Source organism: Phodopus roborovskii, unplaced genomic scaffold (assembly GCF_943737965.1).
Source record: "Phodopus roborovskii unplaced genomic scaffold, PHOROB, whole genome shotgun sequence".
NCBI classification, from domain to species: domain Eukaryota; kingdom Metazoa; phylum Chordata; class Mammalia; order Rodentia; family Cricetidae; genus Phodopus; species Phodopus roborovskii.
In genome coordinates this window covers 8,433,984-8,455,261 of record NW_026126549.1, presented here as the reverse complement: position 1 = coordinate 8,455,261, position 21,278 = coordinate 8,433,984, and the positions used below count along the sequence as shown (strand labels likewise).

The 21,278-nt window shown below is 42.1% G+C and overlaps 1 protein-coding gene across 1 annotated transcript in view; it reads right to left on the bottom strand.

Moving 5' to 3' along the window:
* Positions 1 to 13,183, bottom strand: part of Lvrn (laeverin) — a 52,286-nt gene extending 39,103 nt beyond the window's left edge. The window contains exons 1-3 of the mRNA XM_051200979.1: positions 12,467 to 13,183; positions 2,559 to 2,701; positions 825 to 964 (exon numbers count right to left, since the gene is read on the bottom strand). Coding sequence (XP_051056936.1) covers positions 825 to 964; positions 2,559 to 2,701; positions 12,467 to 13,170 — 987 coding nt within the window. The 5' untranslated portion in view covers positions 13,171 to 13,183. The remainder of the gene's footprint in view (positions 1 to 824; positions 965 to 2,558; positions 2,702 to 12,466) is intronic.
* Between the last annotated feature and the right edge of the window lie 8,095 nt (positions 13,184 to 21,278).

Here is a 21,278-nt window from a genome sequence, read left to right as displayed (position 1 = left end):
AGAAAGCCAAGAAAATCAGAAAGAACTGGGCAGGCATAAGGAGTTGGCCTTAGTAACCTCCATAGTCCCTCCATAGTAGGGAATAAGCAAGCATGGGAAACACTATCACAGCAACCATGATACTTTCTGAAAATCTTGGGGTATCATGAGAATACAACTAGATGAAAATTAAGAATATCAGGACAAAGTCTGCTCATCCCACTTTACATGACTCTAGAGAGGTCTTGTGTACCCAGAGCTATGGGATAACCACAGGGCCTAGCTCCTTAAAGGGAATGACAGGCTGCACACACCACTCCAGCGACTTATGAGTGTCTTGCTTTTATTGCTCAGTGTCGGGCCATCCTGGTTGCTAAACACTTTGAATCTCATCCAGTAAGCAACACATCTCCCAGGACTAGCTAAGCCACTGTCTGTTCTCCCCTGCCCTCTTGGAAAGCAGAAACAGGAAGTGGGTGCTTAGAGCCTACCTTGAGGACTGGGCTTAATGTACAGTCTACTATAGAAACAGTTACAAAGAGCTATCATAGAAAAGTGTACCTTACCCCTCCCTACCACCTCCTTTTTTTTTAATTTAGTGAAAGGGGAGGAAACAGGATCTTACTATGCATCCCAGGATGGCCTCAAATCCATGATCCTTGATCCCTCAGGTGATAGAATTACAAGTGTATGCTACCATACTTCTTACATCACATTTTGTGAAGCCACATTTCCACGGGACTTGGCAGGGGGAAGAGGAAAGTGGCAGTGGGTTATGTAGGTACAGTAGGCAAACAACACCCAGCCAGCAATTGTTCCCCATCTGCAGGCTCTTCTCTACTCACCTCCTTGCCTCTCTCAGTTCTGCTGACATGGTCAAAGTCACATACAGCAAGTGCGACAAGGTAAGTTGGCATGCGGGGTGTGGTATGGAAGGTAGTGACCTTCCATCTGCTTCCATTCACATCGATTCTTTCAGACTGACCTGGAGGAATATTTTAGTCCAAACCACTGTAAACCTAGATAATATGCAACCTAGAAACAATTTGTCAAGACAGCTGTCAACCAGCCACTCCTTCCTAGGTATTCCCTGTAGTCCAGGAGATCGCGTTTCTCTGTCTAAACCATCAACACTACATCAGGTTACTGTGAACCTTTGTCATCCCAGGATCTAAATACAAAGTTAACAACGAGGAGGTAAAAATGTTAATTATCCTGAAATAGACACTATAACCCAAAAATATGCAAAATTATCATGTTGCTCAAAAGTATGTATGTGTATACATGTTGCATGTGTGTACAAGTGTACACATGTTTACAGAGGTCAGCAGTGAACATCTTCTCAATTGTTCTCAATTGTCTTTTGAGACAGGGACTCTAACCCTGAAGCTCCTGATTCAGCTAGACTGACTGGCCAGCAAGACCCCAGAAAACCCCCTGCCTTTGCCTCCCCAACACCGAGATTACAGTTGCACTCCACCATGCCCAGCTTTTTACACGGGTGCCGGAGATTAAACTCAGAGCCTCCTGCTTGCATGGCAAGCATTTCCTGACTAAGCCATTCTCCTAGTCCCCAGGACTATTTTAAAATATTTTCTATTATAATGATGACTACTCCCCCATTATCATCACTTACTGCATGTATGTATCAAGTCATCACATTTCATTCCATAAAGCTATACAGTTGTTATAATGATTTTTAAGTAAATAGAAAGTACATTTGGAGGACCCAATATGGGATCTTAGGCTTGAATCAGCTTCCTGAGTGATGAGAGCTTAACAAAATGAATGTCAAACCCATGAGCACTGCATGTTTTCTGCCCAGTTGATACTCTTTCTTTCCACCTGCTTCTATTTCCTAGCTCAGCACACTTCTCACAGCATTTCATCGAGAGCTGCCTGAGACCAAAGTGAATCAGAAACTACAATTCCACCTTTATCAGGTTTCCGATGTATCTTCAGCAGCAACAGTCTGGAGCCTAAAGCTGAAATCGCAAACTCAAATGTTAGTCAGGGTCAGCCATCAGATGCGTCACGGGGTACAATATAGTAACAAGGAGATTGAGGTAGTTTATGGTGGCTCAGGCCCACTCTGCAAGAGGCTACCTGTTCTCAGCCTTCATTCATTAAAGTCATATAAATGCTGCAGATCCTGTGTTAATTGAGCAACTGAGTTACCAAGGAAACAAAGATTTAGATTTTTACATTATATCTCTGGATCTTTAAAAGTTATAAACCAATGCAGTCACGATGAAAACAAAAATCACCCAAGGCGGATAAAATACATTCATGTATCTGCTGAGATCAACTGCACCTGCCTGTTATAGGTAAGGGCCCATAGTTGAAGCACTAACTAACGGGCAGGTAGACTGTCAGTATGTAGAGATAGTATCATGTCCCCAGATCCCAATACAGAAAGAACAGGGACTTATCTTCTCTAAGTATGAAAGGTCCATACTTGTCTCATGTGACTACTCTCCACAGTTATAACAGATGAAGGCTATTAACACATTGCCTAGAGAAGCAGACATGAAAGCTAATGTTTTCATTTTTATACAATGGCAGGAAACATTACTTACCTAGCTGGGGCATATTGGAAAGAGTCACATACCCAGGATGGTGAATAATTGTAATGTTAAAAGTTGCCTTCAGAGCTGGCTCATCAAAACAGGGAAAAACATTCCTGGCAAATGTTGGTTCCATTTGAGACGCAATCAAGGCTCTGAAATATATTTGGTAAATTTTTTTTCTTAGATCAACGGAACCACACACACACACACACACACACACACACACACACACACACACACACTCCAATTCCTACAACATCTTAGGGTTCTTGTAAGACCTAAAATAAAAATGATCTCTTTATTTTTCAAGCACAAAATGATTTTTGTCTCATTGCATAATAAACCTTTTATAAGGAAAACAGGAACAAACATAAACATGGAATGTCAGTCTTTGGAAAACTAGGATGGCTTCTTTGAGGACTGTTTGTTGCTTTCATCTGTCACCAAAGGGCAAGTCAGTCTGAAGAATGTCTATGTTTTTTCTTCCCCCCCCCCCCCCCGACTCTTTCTCAAATGTTCCCTCTTCTTTCTAATTGAAAACTTATGGTTCTATTTTGGAGCCTTCTGGGGGTAAACTGTATGGGCACACACCAACTGAACATTATGTCCTATGGTTACAGATAGATTCACCACATCCCTACTGTGGCTTCTCCTCCATTCATGGAAAAATACAAAGAATGACACACTGCCATGCTACACTGGAGATTTATAGCAGAAAGCTTAGGGACAAGCCCATGATGTCAGGTTCACCCCCAGCACATCCTTCCTGAGTGTCTTAAGGGCATGGCTCTCAGCAAACAGCTTTTTCCTCAGTCTTGTTAATTCCATTTGCCAAGACTCAGTGACCTGGGAACCTGGCTGGAGAGGACAATGGTGAATGTGAACTTTCTTCCAACTGAGGTCCCGGGCTTAGCATTTGTCACATGTTGACCCTTGCTTCAGGCCCAATTCAGAGATAAATAAAGCCAAACATCTTGAGAGGACCTGTCCTACTCGTTTTTCACCTCTACAAATCAATCTTCCACTGCAAAAGAGCCTCTTCGCCTATTAAACAAAATTCACAGCTCTCGGTGGTGGTGGGGCGGGGGGGGGGGGGGACAGTCAGGTAGTTGAGACATTCAGAAACCTCTCTTGAAAAATAAGAAAAACCCATCTCACAGACAGCCCATTGGAGGTGTCCAACTTTACTGTGACAAAGCTATAATTTGCAGCCAGCCTGTTTTGTCCTGCTCATTTCCCTCATTTTATTATAGCCCTGCTTGTGCAGGCTGGAAGGAAGCCTGTGGTTCCACAGTAGCCAGATTGGCTACAAGACCTGGTCTTTCTGCTACCGACGGAGCCATTCTGGGAAAGTCACATATTGGAGCTGAAGCTTCAGTTCTCCATGTGGAAAATATGACACTCTACTTTGGGTTGCTACTTGAGTGCACATATTATTAGTAGACAACTTAATAAGAAATCACCTGTGATCCCTACATCTTCCAACCTGACAAGCCATGCTCAATAGTTTAGAAGAGACCCAGGAGTCACTAACTTATGGGTGAGTTGGTCATTAGTGACAAACTCAGCTCCAAAGTTGTCAAAATTACACCTGAACACAAATCATCTTTCTTTCCCCAATTACAAACTACCAGAAGCTGGGGAGGGGCAGTTCTGTCTTTTCTTTTCTGCTTGTGTCATCTGCAACGCAAGACATCTTCAGAGCAGTTGAATTAGCAACTGATAATTAGCTCCACTTTGGGGCTGTTATAAAATATAGGCAGCTTTATTAATATATACAAGAGACTTTGAAGTACATTTGCAGTGTGTTTCAGTCAAAATTGCCTGTTTTAGGACTTGGGTTGCTGTGTTTGAGAGGAGATACATGAAACAGCATTGTATATTGTTTTTCAGTCACCTGAGTTCTCCGTTCAGATGAGCAGAATAAAAATAATTAAAGCCATGTAACTTTGAGAAATGTGCTTAAAGTCTTTAGGGACCATTTTCCATTGAATGTTTGGATGGGATGAGATATCTGAATGGATGATCTGAATGGACACTGAGATTTCTAACAGCATGATTCTGGGGTGGGGTGTAAAGAGGGCTAAACATACCTAACGAAATGTATGTAAACCTTTGAAGTGGCCCTGCTTGAGTCACCTGGAGACCATAGGAGGAGTCCCTTCAAGAGTTCGCCCATGCTCCTAGGGAAGTCCATACCCTGACACTGTAGAACAGTCTGAACAGATGGTGACATTTGTACCAAAGAGCATGCATACTCTAACGTGAAAAGGCACATCTCATTACAGAGTATGTCTCTTGATACCCAGGATGTCAAATGCTGAACACAAACCATGGAAAGACAAGCTTGACAGCATCTCCTCTGCTACGACTTCACAAAGGAGGCTTCAAAATGGGCAACAGGAAGAACAGCACCACTTTAGCAACCAAACACAGTAAATGCTTCCAAGTCTGTGATTCAAGTCTCCCGAGAAGTGAAAGAAAGAGGCTTCTCCTGGATTTTCTGTAACCGTTTCCCAAAAACAGTTCAAGAAAGGTCCCTACTACTCAAAGCCCTTTTGGCTCTTCATCTTAGCTGCAAAGGCCAGCAGCAAGCAGCAGTCATGTGATCTTATATGCCACATCTGGAAATCTCACAGTGAGTGGCTTTGCCTTCTCGCTCTGCCAGCGGAGGGAGAAATATCAAGCCTTTCCGAGCACAGGATGACCTACCATTCTCTCTTCCCTTCAAGTTTCAGGGAAGTATAATATTATGGTGTCTGCTAAGTCTCTGTTTGCCGTGGTCAGCTGGTAAAGGAACTGCTGTAGGGGAATTTGCCTCCTAGAGGTTCAGCACTGTAGAATCTCTTTCCTTCCCCCTTGCCTTGCTCTAAAATCATGGCCTCAGAATGCTCTGGAGCTAGAAGGGATCTTCATGGAACATCTTCATGCACTTGGAGAATAAGTCTATGCCCATTGAAAAGATATCAATTACATGCACTAATAAATTATTTCACTCCAAATTATTTTATGAACTCCATATGAACTCCATCTTCTGTTAACAAGTGCTAAATAACAGAGCTAGTCAGAGATTAAGAAAAATTCTTCAAGAGTTATGATACCCCACTCCTTAAATATTTTAATATAACACACACCTAGAAATCAAAACATTTAGTAGAAGCAGATGTTCAACCACTGGACTGTGGTTCAAGGATTGTTCTATGAATCATGTTTGTTTATTACTTGTGTAAGAGTACTGGAAACTGCAGTTTCTACCAGGCAACAAAATATAATAGCTACAAAATTCCAAAGAAAGATGCCAAATTAGGTTAGGAAGTTCTTCGAAGCAAATGGCCTTGAGACTCAGAAGGTTCCTCTTTGGATAACTCGGGCGTAAGAGGGTACAGGAGAGCCAGGGAGTGAAGAGGAGCCAGAAAAGAGAAGTCTGAGCAGGTCGTGAGTGGGTTTTACCAATGCTCACATGCTGTCCGGGAGTTGGAAGGAGCCACCAAACTCTACCCTTGGGTTAATGGAGAGAAGAGGCTCAGTAGGCAACATAAATATTCCTTAAATCTGAAAGAGGAAAGGCTAGTGCTCATTCAACCCCCCCCTCAAAGAAACTGAATCTGAGCAGAGCCTGGACTCTGCTCCTACCCACTGGGGACCTAAGAGGTGACTGAACAGCTGGCTGCTTCGGAGGCAGAGCAGGAAGAAGGCTGCTGCCTCCAGACATATGGCAGTCCTAGGCAAGGGAAGGATGAATGCCCTCAGTAGAACTTTGGGTCCAAGACACTGTGAACCATAGCGGGTCCTGGCAGAGGTTGAAGGAGTGTAAAGACACATTACCTGCTTGCTGGACTGAGGGACCAGTGACGTGACTACACAGGATGTAATATATGAGAAAAGAATAAATTAATTAAAAAAACACAGAACCATATGAGTTTCACAAGGGGAAAAGTTAGAAATGTAACTCCATACATTAAACTATAAAGAGCAGTGGAGATATGCTAACCACATTTGTTTTCAAAAGCTGCAGGATGGCTAGCAAAATTACCTCCCAGAAAAACCATTAGTCATGCAAAATATGAGTTCAACATCTATCCCAGCTATAAAATTACCTCCGTCCTCCTACATCTTGTGCCTGGTACTACAGTTCACTGACCTTGTTTTGAGACATGGAAATTCTTTCCCAGTATTGCTCAATTTTCCGAGAGTGTGTCATACTCTCAGCACAGTATAAGATTTCTTAGCATAAAAATGCAACTTCAAGGAAGTCTTTTAAAACCCTGCTCACCCTGCCTGATTTTGATCATGTTACTGTCTCCTTTATTTGATCTTCATAAAGATCAGAATTTTGTACAACTCCTCTTGAATTCCTTCCCCAGGGCTTTCTCATTTTCTTTCTCTAACTTTTTCTCGGCTACTTCTTATCTTTTATCTGGTGAATATCATGATTAGAATGCAAGAATATTCCTAAGAATCCAAGAATATGGTTATATGTTTGTTCTAATCAAATGAAAAATTGGGGGCCGGAGAGGTGGCTCAGTAGGTTAAGATGCTTGCTGACAAGCCAGATAACGTTAGTTTGAGTCCCAGGACTTTTAAATGGAAGGAGAAACCCAACTCCCAAAACTTGTTTCCTAAGCTTCATACACACAAACACATGCATGGAGTCAATAAATGTAATTTTTAAAAAGGAAACTTGAATAGCTTTAAAGTATAAAACAATTTTCGAAAGTCTGACATCTTAATTTACAGAAATGACTTTCATTCCCAGAGAACTTAGGACAAGTGGACACCATAATCTATGCTTCTGCTTCCAGGTATGAAATAAATGGGAATAAATATAATAAAACATGCTCACAAATAAAATATTCCTAAAGGTAATTAATATTTTTAGACAAGGTCTCATTATGTATGCCTGGCTGGCCTTGAACTCACAGAGATCTGCCAGTCTCTGCCTCCTGAGTGCTGGAATTAAAAGAAAGTACACCATGCCTAACCCTGAAAGTAATTAAAGAATACGTACGTAAGTGGAACAGTTAGGAAGACGATGTCTGGCTAGTGAACTAAAGAGGCCCTAGTGTAAAACACAAAAGTTGTAGAGTTGGTCTCAGTCAGCTTAAAAACAAGGCTCAAGAAGGGACCACTAAGTAACTCCAGTGTCTGAATGAGATAAATATAGGGAAAAAAATCCAGCACCTATATTTGAATGGCTAAGAGAGAAAGCAAAGTTATGGAGCAACTAGAATTCTCTGATTGATAATATTCATAAAAATTATAAGTGGTCAAATGCCTTGGAAAATAACTTCTTAGATTCTTCAAATATCCAACTGCCATGTGACCCAGCCATTCTTCCTTTGATATCATATTTACTCAAAGAGGTTAATTTGCATAAAGGTTTGTATGTGGATATTTCTGGAAGGTTTCTTTGTAATAGCCACATACTGGAAATAATGTAACTATCTTGTGTGTTTGAGAACAATATGTGGGTTAAAAGTAAAGGGACAGTAAAAGATTCATGGTGGAAACATCAGGCATTAGAAACCTGTGATTAGAAAAACTGGAGAAGGCTGGTGTAGAATGGATAGTCTTTCAGAAACTGCTGTGGCAATTCAGCAAGGGGATTGCATTTTTTGTTTGTTTGCTTGTTTGTTTTTGTTTTTGTTTTGTTTTGAGACAGGGTTTCTTTGTGTAACAGCTCTAGTTGTTCTTTGTAGATCAGGCTGGCTTTTAACTCATAGAGATCCACCTGCCTCTGTCTGCTGAGTTAGAGGCATAACTGACATTTCTGTTATATATGCTATAACAGAAGGAGGTAACCACAAGCAGTTGGTATTGTTTTAAATATTATTTTCCTCAGTGCATGCCTGTGATTGCAACACTTGGAAAGATGAGGTGGGAGAATGGTAATGTGGAGGCTAGTCTTGACTGAACAGTAAGAGCCTGTCTCAAAACAGTATGTTTGTATGTATGTATGTATTTCACAGTTAAACAGTACCTTCTAGCATCCATTCTTGCCTTATACATGTCTTGCAAACCATCAGCACGGATTCAGCTACAAAGACTGCCATAACAAATATTGTTAGAGTATCACCCTACTGAAGTTACTTCAGTGGCTTCTGACACCCCACTAGGAGTTAGTGATACAAACAAGGATACAGAGGTGAGGCAAGGTCATCTTCAAGGAGCAGAAATGGATTCTCAGTATTGTTTGACTGGTGGGATTTTATCTGCAGGAACTTATACAGTAAAGGGTTTCTTTACTTTTATGAAATGGCCAGAGTCAAGTTGTACCTATTCTGTACTTTAGAATGTTTGGTTGACACATGTAGTACATACAAAAACAACAAACAAAAATCAAACTTTTATGATGAAGTGACTATCACCAACTGAACAAATGTCCTTCCATACGATCATAATTTACATCCTTTGCAATGAATTCCCAAGGTCATCAGCATATGTACAATGCAGGGTTGGTAGCAGGATTGTTTTATGGTGTTCTTGATAATTGCTTAGGAGCTGTGATGAACCAGACTGCTGTGAGATACTGGTGGGCTGTCACCAAAATTTACTTTCCAGAACTCAGAGGTGTAAAACAAACTGTTTGAAACCAATTTCTTCAGACTCTGGAATCTATATTTTCACTCATTACACAGGAAAAGAAATGCAAGCTCATCAATTAGAGGGTCTTTGTTGTTACTGTGCAAATCAACTTTCATCCTGGGAAAAGTCAACTCCAAACCCAAACTTCTTTTCAAGGACTTACCAGTTCTTTAGGATAAGAAATCTAAGCTCCATCTTTCTACTCCCAGGTGTCATGGTGATGAGAAAGGAAAAGAAAGAGGAGAATTCCCAAAACAAGAAGAATTCTCATACTACCACATTGATGTGACTGAATTTTCCAGGCTGGTGTGACTTTTGTATCAAGCCTTCATAATGATCAAGGTTCGATGGTTCCCAACAATGCTAAGACCCTCCCTCTTCTGGTCTCCTGAGTGTTCAATTTAACACCAGATCCTGGATAACTCCCTTTGAAGCTGTCTTAGACAATCACTTCTGTAGTATTCACCACAATGGTTGTTTTCATTCTTGGCACAGTGTAGCTATCCAGCCAATACCCTCCACCCACAGGAGAAATTCAAGACCCCTCAGACCTCTTACGGATTACGGGAAACATTTGCATCATTTAAGACCCATGACCTACATCACTTCTATTCTGTGGATGAGAAGCCATACGTGTAGCACCAGGCTAGCAAAGCTCCCTTGGAGCTGCTTTGCCTGTACTCCTACATAGTTCTGGGTTACTCTGACCTCAAGCTTCATCTACAGTCAATATGGAGGAAACAATCACTCCTTCTCCCTTGCTTATGGTAGGGACAGTTCTGAGGTATGGCTCAGGCTCCAGAACTTTTCTGGATAGGGCTTCATTTAATTTCATATCATACATTGACTTTCTTCCCACTCAGACTCCCCCAGTCTATGTCTGTTCTTTGCCTGGGAACACTTTCTAAGAAACTGCTATCAGGGACCTGGAGTGACGGTGGAGGTTAAGAGATAGAGCAACAAGCTGCTTCCTCCAGAGGACCTGAGTTTGATTCCAGGCACCTGGGTGTTTGGCATCTATAACTTCAATCCTAGGAGATCAGATGCCCTTTTCTAGCTTCCATGAGCACCAGGCAAGTACATGGTTCACAGACATGTGCAGGCAAAACATGCATATACATAAAAGAAAACTAACTTATTTTTAAAAGGAATTGTTTTCACAGGAAAATTTGTCTGAGAATCATGCCCTTGTCAAACAAAGTCAAGATATGTGCTCTCCATTTTCTCTCTCTCTCTTCTCCAATCAAAGAAAATTTAAGCAGAAAAAGCATTGGTTAAAATTCAACACCCATTCATACAAAAAAAAATTCATACAAAAATGGAACAGAACAGAAATAATCTTACCTTGATAATCTATATAACATATAAAGTTATATAAAGATCTATACTAAAATTCCACACCTCTTCACTGAAGCCTCCCCACTCTCCAACCCTTTGTGTTTTCCTACCACAGATGTCTTAGGCTCTTAGGTACCAGAACCTGGCAGTTTCTGTGTTTGGATAAGAAGGAGCCTGCCTTCCCTTGGAAGGATTAAACTGACCTACCCCACACAGGCCACAGCTCATGTCGTGTGCCAGTCACTGATAGGTCTTGTCTGTCTTATCTCATTGTCCCAATGTTCTAAAGCTGACTGTTGATTGTATCTATTCCAGGATGGAGAAACAGACTCAGGATGATGCAGTGATAAGTTCAGCTGACACAGCTCACTGTCAACCCCTGGGCTTAGTCAGCTCCCGAAATTCACTGTGCCACCAGCCATCATTGTGCCAGGTTCTTTGTGACCCTGACTTCAAGCATCTTTTTGTCTAGAAGTAGAGGAATAACAACTTGCTGGTGATAGCTCCTCAGAAACCCCAATTCTAGAACTCTCTCTGGGCTTCGGTGTTCTGAAAAATCTGGCTTCTCTTGACAATAGGAAATGGACAGGGGCTCCTAAGTTAGCTTGTCGGGGCTACCTAGCTTGTCTGGGCTTGTCCCCACAGGGACAGAGAGAAGGGAAGCAAACAAGCCAAGATTTGTGGACAGTAGAAACCTCTGCCAGCTGTGCCCTGCATTTCAGCTCTTTCCTCTGAGGAATTAAGGCACAGTTGTGTCAAACCATACTCGGTGAAGTAGACCTTGGTTCACATGTCATTCTTAAGAGATAACTTCAAATCATTTTTCAAGAATGAATGCACTGAAAACAGAAAACCAAACACATCATCCTTTCAAAGTTAAGACCGCGTATCTACTTAGGCAACTCATTGACCTCATTTAAGAACTTTGAAGCTTTGAAAAATGTGTAAGAGGCAGGTTAGCATGTACTTCAGTGTGATTCCCGCCCCCAGCATCTAAGAACGTTTTCTCTAATAAAGGGCAAAGTGCAAGAAGGTGTGTGGATTGCAAATGAACCTCCAGTGGGCGAATGGAGGAAATTATTGTCCAATTTTCACAATATTGGCAGGGTTTCTGTAGTGAGACCTCAGACTAGGAGGAGAAGCTTCTGAAGGAGTGGCTGGAAACGCCCCCTGTGGGAGATATTTTCACAAGCCAGTGAGTTTAAGAACATGGGATCACAAATCCCAGCAGAGGAATTCCAGAAGTGCCGGGCTCCGAAGTTCAGCAGAATGCACCAGATGCCACAGATGGCCAGCAAAAGGAAATGAGGGCTCTGGCAGCCATGGAACAGATAAATGAATTGTTATTCTTAAGTTTCTGCAAAATTTTAGTGAAACCAACAGAAGAAAAGGATACAGAAACAATCAACCCTGTTGTGGCTGTGTTTGTAGAGCCATAGTTAGCCTGGTTAGATGGAGCAAGGCAGAGCAAAACTTAGTGCCCAGGCCTCTGGGAGAGAGAATCTTATACCAAAGAAGGATGCTTCCAGCTTGCCAAGCTTTTAAGGCCAGAAGTGCTGGCAGGTTCTGACACCTTTGGTGGGGCATGGTTTCGAACAGTTGTATTTCCAGGCAGTTCTTAGGTATTGACAGTTGTTGTTGGTCAAAGTACTAATCCTTAAGAAGGGAGGAATTTGTTTAGACAGCTAGAATTTTCTAGGTAGATAAAGCTTTTCTTAAAAGAACAACAAAAACCTGATAAACTCCGGAGGAGAAAACAACCTCAATGTGGGCAAGGTGGATGGGCAGAGGAAATAGAGCTGAAAAGCAAAAGAGGGAGAACCTGGGTCTCAACATCTTTATTCCTAGCAGAATTTCAGAGGAAGAGAAAGAAGGAAGCCTTTGCCTTTGGCTCTGAGAGAGGAGAAAATGCCTTTCTCAGGGCAGAAAATGGATCACACAGATGAGCACTTCTGGGGTGGGGATGCATGCCGGACTATGCCACAAGCCCTTACCTGTGCTCACCCTGGTCCATGTAGAAGTTCAGGAAGAGCCCCTCTGAGGTGTGCTGAAGCACTTGGCCAGAGTAGCCCAGGTTCAGCTTATACCTGCTACCTGGCTGCAAGGCCTGGCCCAGGTCCAGAACCATGTATTGCATGTCCAAAGCGAACCACACATTGTCCACCGGCACTCGGCCTACAGTGGCATTCCTATTGTCCAGGGCCAGGGGACCCCACACTTCCACTCGCTTGTAATTCAGAAGGAAGCTGTGCAGCAGCAGCCTCGAGGTGGCCTCTGTGCAGCGTACAGTGATGTTCACGCGGCCCGTGAAGGTCAAACTCGGTGAGGGCAGGTCATCCGGCCGTAGCCAGGGCCACAGCTCCAGATCATAGTGAAGCGGGACAAGCCAGGGGGGCAGGCGCAGCTGTTCCCAGGGCCCCGACAATGGGGGTTGCCAGTCTTTCGAGGTGGTGGCCACTGCTGGCTCACGTGCAGCCTCTGGTGTCAGGGTTGGTGGCGCCTGCTCCTGGCCACCAGGAGGGGATAACGCAGTGTTCTTCATCCCGGGGCTATGCTGCTCCAAAGGCTGGACGCGTGAGCAGTTGCCATACAGGGTAGCCAGAGTCACCAGCACCAGCAAAAGCGTGGCCATCAGCCCGGCCAGCAGGAGGGCCACCCCGCGGCTCACATAGATGCCGGAGCTGGAAGGGGGGCTCATGGCTGGAGTCTGTGGTGGGCAAGACGGGAAAACAGAGACAGACGGCAGCAGCAGGTCAAACCCAGGACGAGATGTGCAGCGATGGGACACCTTCCCAGTCCCTCCTCTCTTGTACTGTCCCTCCTTCTCCTCCAGGAGCTTGGGAAGACTGGAGCTGAAGAAGGGGGCTGTGACCATGGTTTTCCCCTCCTTTAACCAGATCCAGATCCCTGCCTACCTACCCCCGCCCCACCAGAAACTGGGAGGAAGGGCGGACCCCTTACCAGGGCGCGCGCCCCTTTGGTCCTTGCAGGGAGGCGCAGTCAAAACAACCCATCTGGACATTGTCGAAGGGTTTGGAGGATTAACTGGCTGGTGAGCTGAGCTTGCAGGTGTAGGAAAGGGTCAGGTTCCTGAGCCAGGGGGTGAGATGGGGTTTTGATGATGTTCTTTAAACTTTAAAGAGCGACCACGGTATAGTAACTTCTGAACCAAAGCTCATGTCCCCAAGTCCCTACCAGATTAAACAGCGTAGACATGCGGCTCGGACAGAAAACATGAGCTTGGTTTTTTGCTGGCTCTGGGGACCAAAATCAAACAAAACCAGGGAGCAGGGAGCGATGTGGAATGGAGCTAGGCAAGTGGACTATAGCCTCTGCTTAGGTCTGCAACTTCGCCTGAAGCAGGATTTGGTTCTCTGCTTCCCCACAAGGGAGAAGGAACTCCTGTTTGTAAAATCCCATCATTTCAAGCAAAGAAGATAAAATGATCTCTCCACCCAGAAACCAAGGGGCTGGAACTGTTTTCTGGCGGTTCCCAGACTAGTGAGTTCTTTAGCATGCCAGTCATCTGTTTGCTATTTAGCCTGTGTGCTTGGGCGGGTTCTCCTGTGCACCCTGTCCTCCTGGGTCCGCAGGCACGAGAGTACAAAGCTGGTGGGCGAACTGGGGAAAAACCACGATTAAGATCTGTTGAAAGCTGAAGATTCATTTCAGTGTATCCAGTCTCCTCTTCTCCACCCCCCCCCCCCAGAGCTGGTTGGGGGGAAGGCTTTTGCCTGGTAGCTGTAAAAGGGGTTAGCATTCCTATTGGGCCCATATTTCGTTCAATGATGAAATGCTTTCAGATGAGGGTGGACGACGGTGAACCTTGCGGGAAATGTGGGTTTCCTCTATCCTCCCACGGAAATCAATCATATCAACACCACTAAGTCAGGAAGGTGGAAACCAATTTGACAGGAAGCTCAGAAGGATGCCCTGTGGGCCAGGCTCCCCGCCCTTGGTTGGGTTTGCTTCTTCAGAAAAGGAAAAGTCGTGTTTAAAAGTAATTGCAGCCATGTGTTTGGTTCTCGGAAGACCTGAGTGAGGATGAGGAGAAGCTCCCCTGTACAATCACAGTTGTGCTATTGGAATTTTGACCTAAGAGCACAGCAGTTTTTCTGGGATTAGGTCATCAGATGGAATTGTGACTGAGCTAATTAATTAAACCGGCTCTACTCTCTCCATTTCTCCAACCCACTCCCAGGCTGAACAAGTGTACCACACCAATGCACTATATCCCCCAGGAGATTTTGTTGGGAGTCCAGACTCCCCCAGGAAAGGTAAAAGCAAAGAAGTGAGTAGAGGGAGAAGTCAAAAACGCTGGAGGGAGCCTCCTCAATTGTGCATAGGAAACTACTGGAAAATGTGTGTTCCTAAGATACTCAAAAAAGTGTGGAGCTACTACACATGCATCAGCCCAGAGCTCTCACTTGGGGCTGATCTTGAGGCACTTCTGCTGCTTAATGTGATGGCTAAGGCATAACTGCCCAGTGCTTGAGTAAGTTGCTTAAATTACATATGGGGGGGTAGAAGGGACAGAGAAAAAGAGAGACAGAATCCTAGGATTACAGTCATAGAAACCACGTTAGGATAAAAGTAAAGAGTACATTCAACACAGGCATAAATAAGGACTTCCTAAACAGGACTCTGATTGCTCGGAAGATCCTGACATAGTTCAGACAATAAGACCAAAGGCAGACACTATGGCAGGGGTTTCATTGGAGAGGCTTTCAGAGTTTGTTCAAATGCTAAGGTCAATGGGCTAACCTCATTTAGAAGCTGGAAATTTGAATATTTCCATTGGAAAAGCAATATTGCCCTCAGCCATGGCAGCTACTTCAATGCTGTGGAGCAGTATTCACAAATGATATTTAAATAGCTCAATACTATGTCACAGATAGATTTTTCTGAAAGGCAAAGGAAGCTTTCAAGAATTACAACAGGACAAACTCTTACTGATTAAACCACTTGCACAGCTTGACTTTCTTTGAAACATCTGACCTTTCAGTCTCTACATTAAACAGCCTGTGAAATGAATGCTCTTCAAGGCAACAAGCATGGAGCAGGCCCAACAGCCCCTTTGGCATCCTCATAAATTAATGAGACTCTGCTGGGGAACTGCAAAGCCTTTAATAAAATTCTCTTTGAGTGGCCTCAGCCCTGAAAGCACTTATGGGAGCACGCAGTGTGGAAAGGTAGCAGGAAGCACCTGCTTTCAAATGGCTCTGTTTCCATCAGGGCAGGGAGTGATGGAAGGACTTGGTATAAAAAGGATGTTCGCAGTCTGGCCTTGAACCTCTCCCAGTTAAGGTCTGTCTGAAGACAGGATACCTCCCCTGTCTCCACAATAAATCTTTCTCCTATCTGGCACTCTCAAACTGTCTCCCATCCCTAAGGAACTTAACTCTGCTAGAATTTATCCAGTCAAAAGTAACCTCGGTTTTTTTTTGAAACTATGTTTCATATGACCCCACCTCTGGTTCTTTATGAAATTTGAAACAAAGGAAGATCGATGAAGAGGCTACAACCTGACAGAAATAGAAGAACAGTCTATCTCTGATATGGTTATATGGATCTTTGGGCTAGAAGCAGTCCTTGGGCATACTGTCAATGTCTCCCATGATGTCTTTATATTTTTTATTTTATCTTATGTATGAATGTCTGTGCACCAAATTACTACACAGTACCTTAAGAGTCCAGAAAAAGGGGTTGGGTCCCCTGGAACTGGAGTTACAGACCATGTGAGCTGCCATATGGGTAATGGAAATCAAACCCACATCCTCTGTGAGAGCAGTACCCTCTCCTGACGTCCACTGGCAGCAGCTACATATGCCGTGCATTTACATACTTGCAGAAAAATGTCCACACACATAAAATAAAATTAAATACATTTTGATTGTAAGTACCAGAGGGCAAAGAAATCTGTTGCAAGATTGTGTCTTCTAGATATGACACGGAACCTACACCCATGAAATCTCAACAATACGTCTGATTAAAGAAGACCTGAAAAATGAAAGAACCACTTGACATCCCAAAGCGGATGGTGTGTGTGTGTAGGTGCCTGCCCTTAGATGAAGAGCTATATGTTATTAAATACTACTGAAAGAGGAAGAGAGAGAGAGAGAGAGAGAGAGAGAGAGAGTAGCAGAGTGAATGCTAAATGTTTACTCAAATCCCAAGTGATCAGCCCTAAACACATATACATGTGAACAACATTAAACAGATTCAGTAGTTATGTTTATACATTTATTTGCATATATAACAAAGAATAAGAGACCATGAATTTTAAAGGGAGTAGATAAGGGGAGGAGTATAGGAAGAGTTGCTGGGAGCAGAGAAAATGTAATTATACTTTAATTAAGTTTAAATCTTTTTAGAATAAATAAATCTTTAACAATATATGCAAATAAAAAACATAAAAACACATTTATCATATTGACCATAATGGATATTCTTGGTTGTCAACTTAACTATATCTGGAGAACCTAAAATGGAGGGGTACTCCTGTGATTGACTTTTCCTTAATTTGAAGTGGGAAGAACTGGTCCCAATCTGTATCTTTGAGGTGGAAAGCCACACTTCCAGTCTAGGCCATGCCTTCTGCTGGAAGCCTATATAAGGATGTGAAAGATGGAAGCTTTTGCTCTTTGCCTTTTTGCTTCCATCTTACTAGCAAAGTCCATTCCTTCATTGACATTAGAGCCTATTTCTTTGCAATTCTGGAATATACTGAAGATCAGCTGAGGCCTCCAGCCTCGTGGTCTGAACAACTATTAGATTCTTAGACCTTCCATTCACAGGCAGCCATTGTTAGATTAGCTGGACCGTAGCCTGCAAGTCATTCTAATAAACCCTCTATATATAGACAGAAAAAAATCATTCTATAAGTTCTATTACTCTAGAGCAGAACAGTTCTCAACCTTTATGTTGCAACCCCTTTGGGGATCAAACTACCTTTCACAGGGTCACATATGAGATATTCACATTACAATGCATAACAGTAGCAACATTATAGTTATGATGTAGCAATGATATAATTTTATGGTTGTGGGTCACTACAACATGAGGAACTGTATTAAAGAGTTGAAGCAAAAAAAGAGTTGAAGCATTATATTTATATTAATATAAATAACTATGAACACTGGAAATTCCCTTTGACTTACATTCCGACAATCCATTTAAAAAAAAAGGCCAACCAACAATAGAAACAATTCTAATATAAACAAAATATGTATTTTTAAGTGTACTATGGTCCTGGCAATCAAATTAAGGGCCTTGATCATCCTAGGCAAACACCCTACTAATAGGGATAGAATTAAAAAAATGCCCACATCTAGTGTGAACCAGGCAGTGAGAGCCAATGCTTTAGCAGCAGCCAGCACAAGAGCCCACCAGCAGAGAGAATTATTTCTCTGCTCATGCTAATTTACTGGGCTACCAGTTTGTGCTGGGCATTACTGTTTAAAAGTAGTAAATTTCTCTAATTGAAAGAGGGAAAACATCCCTGTTCTATTTCTAATGTTTTATTATGTAATGTTTAAACTTTTTTATGTTTTTATAATTTTTATTTAATTTTTTTCTTATTTTACATATTGACCCCAGTTCCCTCTACCTCCCATCCTCCCATGCCTGCCACAGATCCCCCCATTTCATCCCCCATCTACTCCCCAGGGAAGATGTTATGAGTAGGTTTTTCCTGCCAGTCTTGTCCCACTGCCACACCAGCCCCCAATAATACACTGAGACTCTGTATTAGATATAAAGGTATAGGCGTTACTTCTTTCTTATCGGCTATCTCTGTCTTAATTATTAACCCATTTCTATTAATCTAAGTATTTCCACGAGGTCTAATCTTACCGCAGAGAGGGACTGGCAGTCTTCTCTCTATCCTCCATCTTGGATCTCCTCCCTCCTACTTCCTCTCTCCTCCTTGTCTCCTAGTCCCACCTATCTTGCTTTGCTATTGGCCAACAGTGCTTTATTCATAAATTAATAAGAGAAACATATTTAAAGAATGACATCTCCCATCATCTCTTTTCTGTCTAAAATAAAAAGAAGGGTTTTAACCTTACCATAGCAAAATGTATACAAAACAGTTATCAAATAAGAATCACAGTTAACAATATTTAGTCCATTAACATTTAGCAAGATTTAAAGAAAATATTTCATCATCCTATCTTTATGAGTCTGAAGTCCCATATGTAACTTATCTTTAATCCTAACTAAAGAAAACTATAACCATAACTATCTGTCTTCAACTCCTTCAAAGACCACAGAAGGATAATATATAAACTCTAGAAATAACAGAGACAACTCGCCACCTGGTCAGTCACCCGAAGTTCTTCTGTAATGTTCCCTCTTCAGCCTATAGGACATAGTGTGTCTGGCAGACTCCTCAGCAAACCAGGAAACTTTAAACTGTCTTCTTGTATTGGCAATTTTTCTGTCACTTTTCTCTGTGTCCTGCAGACTGTCTGGCGACTTCTCTATGAAGCAGGAACCCTGTAGTAATGTCCATCTTGTATCAGCAGTCACTTTCCTGTGGGTCCTGCATGTCCAGTTTATACAGTATAAAGTCAAACAGTTCAGACAAGAGCAGTATCTTTCCCAAATGGCTAGTCTTGCCATATTGAAAGCAAATTCCATAATGTGTTTCTTCAAGGTCCATCTTCCTTTCTGATGCAGGTGGTGTTGCCAGGAGCAGTGCCTCACTGTTAAGAAAAACCCTAAACCATTTTAAATGCCATATTATGTAGGTCTTTGAAAGGTCTGAAGAATGCCTATGCATATAAAACACATCTCTGTGTATCTTGAAAACCTAACTTAACTCTAAGTTTTGACTATCATAGGTAACTATCTATAATCTGTATTAAATTATACATTACATTTTTAAATGAGCTATATAAACACAATACCTAAACAAGAGGAGAAATATACACATCACAAAATTGACCTTAAATTGTATCAATAAATGAAAATCCATTTTAAAACAAAGTATTCATCTCTATACCATAATCCTCTTTTTACCTTTAAAAGAATTGGTTGTGATCATTAACCATTTATAACCAAGCCCATTGAAATGACAACAAACATTTATAAACAATATTTGGGAATGTGGGCGTATTTCTTTCCAAACTGCTTCCTGATGGTAGGGGGCGCTATCATGGGGGATCTGAAGGAGATGCAGAAATCCTGGCTGTAATCTGTAAGGTTGCCTTGTCCCAACTGTTTTGAATGTTGGATCACCTGGGACTCTGTTTCAGGGGGTCTTGCTTGATCAAACCACATTAGTCTAGAAGGAATTCTCAGCTTTTCATTTTCTGTGGAAACAAAATTAGAAATCCTTTTCCCCAGTAACTTGTCCTTAGACTTAAATTTTGAAGTCAAAGCATTTTTTTTAAGCTGATAAATTTTATTTTCTTAGGGGAGGCTTATATAGGGCCATGGGCAGGATGTGAGCAGGGTTTGAGCGTAGCCAGGGCATGGCACTGGCACATAGGCAGAGTGAGAAGGTCAGTAGAAGGAATGCCCTGAATTGTTTAGCTAACCTGTAATTGGCTGTAAATTGCAGCAGGAGAGATAGCCCTGAGCTGGTTAGCTACTCTTTAGCTGGCTATTAAACTGCAGCAGGAGAGAGAGCCCTGCGCTATTCTTTAACTGGCTATGAGACCACAAGCCTGTACCTTGGAATGTTCTGCTGAACATTCTGTTTATTTCTTTAAGAGGCAGTAATTTTCTGCCTGAGACACCTGAGGTTGTGAGGATGGTGATGGTCCCCAACAATACTAGGCATGGCATGACTAATTGTGACACTAGTGTCCACTTGCTATGGGTGAAACTATTCTTCCCAGGCTGTTTTATATGAGACACTGACTTCTAGACTAAAGACCTTTAGACTAATACTCAAATATTCTCTATCTGTAATTGCATTGATTTATATCTATGTCTATTCTACCTTACCCCTAAAAAGGAGTTAAGACTATTGTACGTTAATAGATTAGCATGAAAAGGGTCTGAACCAGATCAAACTGGTCTGAACCTGTCTAAACTGGTTTGAACCGGATAGAACCAGTCTGAACCGGTCTAAACCAGTATGAGCCGAATAGATCCAGTTTGATCTGCTCTGAACCGGACAGAACTGGTCTGAACCAGATCAAGCTGGATAAAACAGATCTGAACCTGTCTGAAACTGTCTGAACTGGTTTGAACCGGATCGAACCAATCTGAACCAGATAGAACTGGTCTGAACTGGATTTTTTAAATATATAAATTGAATTAATCCAGCAGTATTTCTTTTAACAGTTGTCATTTCCTCAGCAGTCAAAGATAATAGAACAGCATATAGTATCCAAAGTTCCTCTATGCTTTCCATCTTTATATGGCTTTTTTTATTACTCTATTTCTTCTACTTCTATTTTTTAATTTTTTGAGACAGGGTTTCTCTGTGTAACTTTTATCTGTCCTGGAATTAACTCTGTATACCAGGTTTACTTTGTAATCACAGAGATCTGCTTGCCTCTGTCTCCCGAGTCCTGGGATTAAAGGAGTGTGGCACCACACCCAGTTACTCTACTTCTTCTTTTTTCTTTTTTCTTTTTTCTTTTTCTTTTTTTTTTTTTTTTTTTTTTTTTTTTTTTTTTTTTGACCTTTACAAGCATGTTTTATTTATTGTTTAGAGTAAAACTTCTAATCGTTTCACTCTGCTGTCCTGTATCAAAGATTTCTTTTTTTAATTATTTATTTTTTATTTTACATGTTGATCCCAGTTCCCTCTCCCTCCCTCCCTCTTACCCTCTCTGCCCCCTCGAA